The sequence below is a fragment of the Grammomys surdaster genome, unplaced genomic scaffold, assembly GCF_004785775.1.
Source record: "Grammomys surdaster isolate TR1022 unplaced genomic scaffold, NIH_TR_1.0 126187, whole genome shotgun sequence".
Lineage (NCBI taxonomy): Eukaryota > Metazoa > Chordata > Mammalia > Rodentia > Muridae > Grammomys > Grammomys surdaster.
Genome location: NW_021620993.1, coordinates 1,157,204 through 1,165,085, shown reverse-complemented (window position 1 = coordinate 1,165,085; position 7,882 = coordinate 1,157,204). Strand labels below are relative to the sequence as shown.

The window sequence follows — 7,882 nt, the reverse complement described above, 5'->3', positions numbered from 1 at the left end:
ACACACACACACACACACACACACACACACACACACACACACACACACACACAGTGCAGGGACAAGTGGGCATAGGCTCCAGAATCACCCCTGGAACTGTTTGTGGAGGGCAAGCCAGCAGGCTCATGCATACAATGGATAGGAGTTGCCGAAGGGCATCTTTGTGTCCTGTAAACTACTTCTAGTATTTTCCAGGGAAAGCTTGGGACCTACTAGAAGAACCAAAGACATGAGCTGAAGCCAATTGAGATTTCATCCTTTGGCTAGTGTTCATGGGGGCAAGAGGTGGCAAGAAGCAGGATGATGGCTGCTGTCACCCAAGAATGAAGAGAATATACACTAACTTTGAACTCACTGCCATAGGAGCGACCACAAACAGCATGGTTTTCTATTCCTGAGAGGAGTTTGGGTTTAAATTAACAATTTACATCTGTCTCTCTTATTATCCATTATATGTCTTCCTCAGTAGTCCAAACTTCAGGTCTGATATTTTTTACTCATGTTTTACTTATGTAAAAACAAATATTTTGAGTGTGTGTATATGTGTGCACACGTGTGAACGAGTGCCTGCCCTCTCATATGTATGTGTGCTTGTGGGTAAGGGTCTGTAGCTTTCATTAAAAATTTAAAGGCATATGTCAAATAGTAAGAAGCCATTTTTTTCAGATATCATCTATAGCCATACAAAATATGTAAATTATAGGAATAAATAATTTAACATAATTACTTGTAATGTTTGATATTTGGGTTAATGTTTTAAATTTTAATCTTTTTCTTTAGTTGTTAAAATTCTGGCCAGTCCTTCTAGTAGCTTCACAAGATGCTCACATGTCCAATAATTTCTATATTATCAACTGTCTAGTGTGATTTCAACATCATGTTATTTAGACTATGCTGCAAAATATCAGTGAGTTTGCTGAAATATTGATCCAAAATGTATACTGCTTTTTTGTTTTAAGCTCTCAAACATTAAGTTCTCGGACAAAAAAGAGGATATTTTTATATTATTAAGTGACCATCATTGTGAAATTACCTTCCAAATGTTTATTTCATTTTAAAATTTTACCATGAATGTTGTAAAGCATGCATCTAGAGATATGCTCACCAGCACTGTGTATTAGCATTTTTACTTCTGTCAACTTTAGCAAAAAGATGGTGAGATTTAGAACTCGGACTTAAAGGGACTTTTCCCTACAAGGAGAATATGCCACTTCGAAGAATTGCTTCTTTCTTTTAAATCATTCTATTTTATTTATTTATTTAAGAGTATACTGTCACTGACATACCAGAAGAGGGCGCCAGACCCCCATTACAGATGGTTGCTAGCCACCATGTGGTTGCTGGGAATTGAACTCAGGACCTCTGGAAGAGCAGTCAGTGCTCTTAACCACTGAGCCATCTCTCCAGCCCTGCTTCTTTCTTTTAAATTCATTGTGTGACATAAAAAAGAAGCCCAAACAATAACACTTACTTTGTAAGGACCAGAGACTGACAGTTACAGAACACAGGAGACTTACGTGATCCGGAAGTGGTTCCAGAACCGCCCAACACCGCCCTGCCAGAAAACACAGATCACGTGTCACTGCAAACTCAGTGCCAACTCACAACATTAAAAGTTGGACCCTAATTTCCTCTAGGAATCCTGTGTGCGTTCCTGTTCATTTTTGTGACCCTAGTACATTTCTCATATCTCATAGTTTAGCTGTTGATCAGGTAGAATAGAGCATGGGAAAGGGGTACAGAAATCAAACCCCAACTCAGGATGACTATGGAGGCAAGAAATCTTTCCCACAGCAGGTCAGCATTCTCCAGGAAAGTCTTAAATTCTTGGTGCAGTGGCACACCCCTGAAATCTCAGCACTCAAGAGAGAAGAGGCAGGAGGATCACAAATTCAAGGTTGCATAGTATGACACTATTGTAAGAAACAAAATAGTGGTGTGTGAAAGAAAGTGCTGGGGGTATTGAGCACTCACCTAGGTCCTGGGTCAGTCTGCATCACAGAGAAAACAACAGCAAACAGGGCTGAGGAGATGGCTCAGTCAGAAGAGTATGTGTCTCGATAGCCTAAAGACCTAACTGAGAGCTCCAGAATCAGTATAACAAAAAGCCCTGCTTGTTGATGCCGGCTTGCAATTCCAGTGCCCAGAGGTGGGGAGGGTGTGGGGTGGGGTGGGGGATGGGAGATGTCAGGGTGGTGGTGGAAACATGCCGATTTTGGAGCATGTTAGCCAGTCAGCCTAATTTGCTTGGTAAGTTTCAGGCCAGTAAGAGATCCTGTTTCAACAACACAACACAAAACAAAACACAGCAAAATGGTGGACGCATTCTGAGCCGTCCTCTGGATTCCACAAACACGAACACACACGTGAACACAATCATGCCCTCCTCACACTGCTCAGACTAGAAAACAAAGCAACAAACAGATGAAAAACCAGGAGAAATGATGGAAGAGGAGTCCACAGCACCTGACCCTGCAGTCAGGACCAGGCGGGAGGCCCGCAGCACCAGAGCACGGCATAGGTCCTTTACAGAGCTCTAACTGCGTACCTCCAGTGCCTGCAACTCCTTTGTGGACACAGCTCAGGTCTCTTCTGGAATCTGTCCCCAGCTCCAGGCACGTGCCCCAACAGCGCTTTTGTTAGACCAATATAGTTCAGTTGAGGTTTCTCTCAGCTCCCCAGTTTGGACTCATTTATGAAAACGGCTTAGATCGTGCAGCCCACTCAGTACACTGTTCTAAAATTTTCTTCCAGAATATACAAAACCACCCAAGAACTGCTCATATGGGTGGAGAATATGGTTCCTATCAGGCTGTGCTCCTTAGTTATGTGGTAAGTTTGTAGATATTAGTCTTCCTTGAGGATTGTAAAGGAGAGAATATTTTTAAGACCTCATCTCTTTGTTAGCACACATGCAAGACATTTCCTTTAGGCTTTAAGAAGCTATAAGCTTCTTAGCCATGAGTCCACTTTGATCTAAGGGCAAGCATCATTTCTAAGAATGGATGCTGTTTCCTTTTTTTTTTTTTTTTTGGCTGCTAGGAACTTTAGGAACCCTTGTGTATGGTCATCCTATTACTGTCCCCACAGAGCACAGACCCAGTGTTCTTGGGTCTCCCAAATGTACATGTCATGTCCCCTCTCTGTGTCTGCCTGTGTCTGACTCACCTGTAACCCTCACACCCCCTTAGCTTCCTGTGCTAAGTATCTATTGCTATCTGATGTCTTTGCTTCCCGGAGCTTCCATCTTGGACCATGGGGGCCTCATTAATCTCACTAAATCATTCAGTACTTGTTTTTAGTCATCTCCAGAAAAGAGGCAAGCATCCGATGAATTCCTTGTTGGGAGTCTACCTGTTTTAACTAGGTAAGATTGCAGGTCTTCTAAATGTGCTCCCACTGGGGCAGAGTTTTAATACGTAATTTTGAGCATAGTCTTAAAGATGTATAACCATTTCTGTCCCCTTGACAGACAGTCTAGGTTCCCTGAGTAGGTCCTAGAGCCTTGCACCTTGCTCTCCTCTTCACCCTATCCAGTTCTTCCTGGATAAATACATTCGTTACTCTCTATTGCTATGATAAATACAGATGAAAGATTGCTTGTGGGAGGAAAAGATTTGGTTCATCTTATAGCTCATAGTCTACGTGAAGGGAGGTTCGAGCAGGAACTCAAGGCAGGAATTGCAGCAGAGGAATGCTGGGTTACTGGCTTGCCACCAGTATTATGTTCAGCTACCTTTCTTAGACCTCTCAAGACCACAGAACTAGGGGTGGCATCACTCGCAGTGGGTGGGCCTCTCACACGTCAATCATTAATCAAGAAAATGTACTATGGTTTTGCCCAACAGGCCAGTCTGATGGAGGCATTTTCTCTGTTGTGTTTCCATCTTTCCTGACGATTCTAGTTTGTGTCAAGTTGACAAAAAAAACTATCCAGAACAGTCCAGGTCAATTCCTCAGAGCTCTGCCTCAGACTGGCCCTGGATTCTTGGCTTCCCTGTTTGTCTCTTTGTAGGATAATTTTAGCAAGAACCCCACCAAGTCTGTTTAGCCAGAACCGCCTTTCGTGTCTCAACACCAGCAATATCTAATTGGGGTCCACATCTTTGATCATCTCCCAGAGGACAACCTTCCCCTGGCTTGCCTTCAGTGAGACTCCTGTTAGGGATCTTTTATCCCAAATGCTTCTTCTCAGTAATTTTCCATCCGTTGTCCCCACCCTGAGCGTGGGCTGTGGATTCCCTTTTGTTGTTGTGCTGTATTCATGCAGAAGCCACCTCCTCTTTCTCCACTGGTCACCCCCTTGGCTGTAATCCCTCTCCTGTCCTGATGGTGGTGGAGACAGTCAGCAATTGCTTCTTTAAAGTTATTTTGAAGGCTGCCTTCCCCCTGTATCTCCACCCCATTTCTTCTCCCTAGACTCCACACAGCAGACTGTTTTTCTGTCCTTGTAGCACTCCATGCTCTTCTGCATCAATAACAGTGCATCTTGTCTCTCTGTCTAGAACATTTCCGCCCCTAGCTTTGCCTGTGCCCATATCCTTTCTGATCCTCAGATCCCCCTTAGAACAATATCTCCCCTGGAGATACCTCTGGCCACCAACCTCAGCTGTTAAGTCAAAGAGCAGAGTTCCAGTCTGCTTCCTCCCCCCTCCCCCAGGATGACTCTGCAGACTCCCCATGCCTCATTTCCCTTCTCAGTGGGTGCTCCCATCAGGCACACTTCCTAGCTGTTTGGGCACTGGCAGGACACAGAGACCACATCTTTGGGGATGCAGTGAGTAAGATAAATGTCCTTGGCTTGCACATGACAGTTCTGCTTCAGCTAGAGGCAGAGACAGGGCTAGCAGGCCCCAGGGCCCTGTGATGTCTTGGAAGGCATCTGGTAAAGGTGCATTCACCTCAAGTTGGGATGTGAGCAACAAAGCTGCCTTGTTTTTTATCTCACTGTTACATTTGTAGTACATTTGTTATAGATGTGAGTCCTGACTAATTAATACACTCTTTTACATTACCCCATAACACCCAGGATGAAGCCAGGAGATATGTTTTATGGTTACAGATCATGATGCCTGCCCCTTGATAATACCTGTAGCCCAGCATGTCACAGAGACTGGTGGTGTATGGCAAATGCACACCACAAGAAGAGTCATGTCATATGGCATGTAGCTCAGTGGAAATACCCTAGAATGGGGGCCAGTGACAGACTGACAGAATCCCAGGATCTCAAGTACACAGACCATGGCCTTTTCCATAGCTAGTTGAGCTTGGACTTCACTCTTCCCCTAGTCAAGCCCAGATATCCACCACAGTGGTTCATTTCCCCTGGAACTCAAGCCTTAACTGATCCTGTAGTTTAGATTTTAAGTGCCTATGGTGTGTGTGTGTGTGTGTGTGTGTGTGTGTGTGTGTGTATGTGTGTGTGTTAAAATATTTCTGAGGTGGGCCATAGTTATTGGACATATGTCCTTGGAAGGGATTTTGGGACTCAGCCCCTATCCTTTCTCTCTTTGCTTCCCTGCTGACATGAGGCAAGTAGCTTTGATTCACAATGTGCTCCCCATCATGAAGGTCCTTCTCACCATAGATCTAGAGCAACAAAGCCAACTGACCAAGTGCTGAACTCTCAGAAACTAACAACCCAGACAAACCTTTCTCCTCTTATGCTAATTGTCTCAGGTACATTGCCACAGTAGCCAAAAGCTAACATGGCTGGCTTATAGAATAAAATAGCAGAGGAAGGAAGTTGTTTAGTAATCTTCCCAGATGTGAGGGATGCCATGAGGGGTGTTACTCATCACCCCCAGGCCCTGATCAGCTCCAGAAAACACCTGACTTCTGTGTGCCCCTCAAGGAGAACATCCTTTAACCAAGAACATTCCTTTGTAAGTTATTTTTAAGAGGGATGTGAAGATAAATTTGTGTGATGTAAGGCCTAGGGGTCTGCAGAGGGCAACTACTTCAGCTCCACAGCCATCAACTTCTATGACTGACCTCTTGCTTCCAGAAGCTAAGCCAATGATGATGAAGGCACATGACCAACACCTTTGAAGGTAAGCTCCATTGTTCATGGCATGCAGTATATATCAGGTGTTTAAACAATGAGAAATGAAAGAAAAGAAGTGGTGGGGGATTGACTAAAGGCAGGACCCTCTGTAAACCTGAGGAATGGGGTCTACCATTTGTACAAGTTTCCATGGTACAATTCTTTCAACCTGAACTTCGAGAACCAATGATGGAGAAGTTGCTGTCTTTGCATTATGCCAGTCACTCTGTCAAGTTGGTCATAAAAACTCAGATTCTGTTTCACATATAGACTACCCTGGAAGCACAGATGTCTGGAGCTGAAGACTGGTCCATCTTCTAAGTTATCCTGGTTGGTTGCCATGGAGATAGCTACTGGTGAAGAGATCATAAGCAGGTCCCATGACAGAATATGCTTATGTAATAAATAAAATGAGAGGCATACAGAACTTTAGAGCTGGCTCTTCCCTCGGAAAGCAGGGCTGTTAGCAGGTCTCAGACAGGTTCCTTGTCAAAAAAAAAAAGGCTTCTGTTTTTATTTCTGTTATGGGAAACTCAGGTGATTGCAGGGGAGAGCAGGGCACAATGTTTTGGGGTGACTACAGAGCCACAGGCTACTGGTTAGACTTAACCAGATATGTATCAAAAACCAAAGGCTCAGAGATGGCCTCTGTCCATCTCTGAATGTGTCACAGCAAAGGCATCTGGGATCTCCCTGGATCTACTCGCCACTTGAGGCCTGCTGGGTTGCTGGCATATGGTCTGTGGCCACAAGTCCAAGTTCTGGTCAATGTAATTTAGGCAGAGAATCAGCCCACAGCTGCCAGGAGTCTTTCTTAAGCCGTGACACACTTTCTTATCTTCCTCTAGCTGTGGGGTGCACAGGCATCGTTATTGTGGGCTCCTAGGGTTCAGGTGAACACAACTGAGGGAGCAATAAGATGAGGAAAAGTTTGGAATCACCAGGACTCTCAGAAGCAGAGATACCCACGGGCCTTAGGCAGGTTATTTCTGGATTTGCCTTATGTAAGTAAAAAGAAATATATAACAACCATTTCTCATGGTTGAGCATCTGAAGTTTTTACATGGGTTGCAGTCTTTAATGTTTTGGCTCCTTGGAGATGTGAGCTTTGGGGTTTGCCAGTAACATAGTAGAGTCCCTAGCCAAAGCGGAGAGAAAGGCAAATATGTTTCAATGGCGGCCAATGAGATGTTTTAGGTTCAAATCCTCACCTGTCACTTTCTGACCACATGGGCTCAGGGAAATGCCTGCACTTTTGACTGTGGTTAACGGATGTTACCCTGGGAAGGGTTCAACAGTCTATATCCCACATGACTGCCAAGATGCTTTAGTCTATGTTATCAAGGTAGAAAATCACAGCTTCCAGACAGTGTGTGAATCCTTGGCTCAGTGTCTATGAGCAGCGCTGTCTTCTGCGTTTGTCTGTTCAAGTTTCTCACTTAGCCCAAGTCTATAACCCTGCTGGCCTTTCACAGAGATTCTTCAAGCTGGCTCTTCCTCGGCAGTGAAACTCAGGGATTTAGTGGCCACTAACTTCTGGTCATCCTTTTTGTAAGGGCTGAAAGGCTGAGGTTAAAGTTGTTTGCTGTACAACCCCAAGTACATTTGCTGGGTTTGAGCTCTTCTCTACTGCCTTTTGCCAGCCTACCTAATTTCTCTTGGGCCCAGTTAATCTTATTTATTTATATGTGAGTATAATGAAATCAATCCTATAGCTAAAGATACACAAGGTTATAAGACGCCTGGCACATATCAGGGAGAGAGGGAGAGAGGGAGGAGGGAGGCAGGGAGAGAGAGAGAGAGAGAGAGAGAGAGAGAGAGAGAGAGAGAGAGAGA

At 44.4% G+C, this 7,882-nt stretch overlaps 1 protein-coding gene across 7 annotated transcripts in view; it reads right to left on the bottom strand.

Annotated features, from left to right (window-relative positions):
- The window catches only part of Clnk (cytokine dependent hematopoietic cell linker), a 178,126-nt gene that overhangs the window by 78,205 nt on the left and 92,039 nt on the right, over positions 1 to 7,882 (bottom strand). For all 7 annotated transcript variants that reach the window (XM_028758263.1, XM_028758264.1, XM_028758265.1 and 4 more), the window contains one exon: positions 1,518 to 1,555. In XM_028758263.1, coding sequence (XP_028614096.1) covers positions 1,518 to 1,555 — 38 coding nt within the window. The remainder of the gene's footprint in view (positions 1 to 1,517; positions 1,556 to 7,882) is intronic.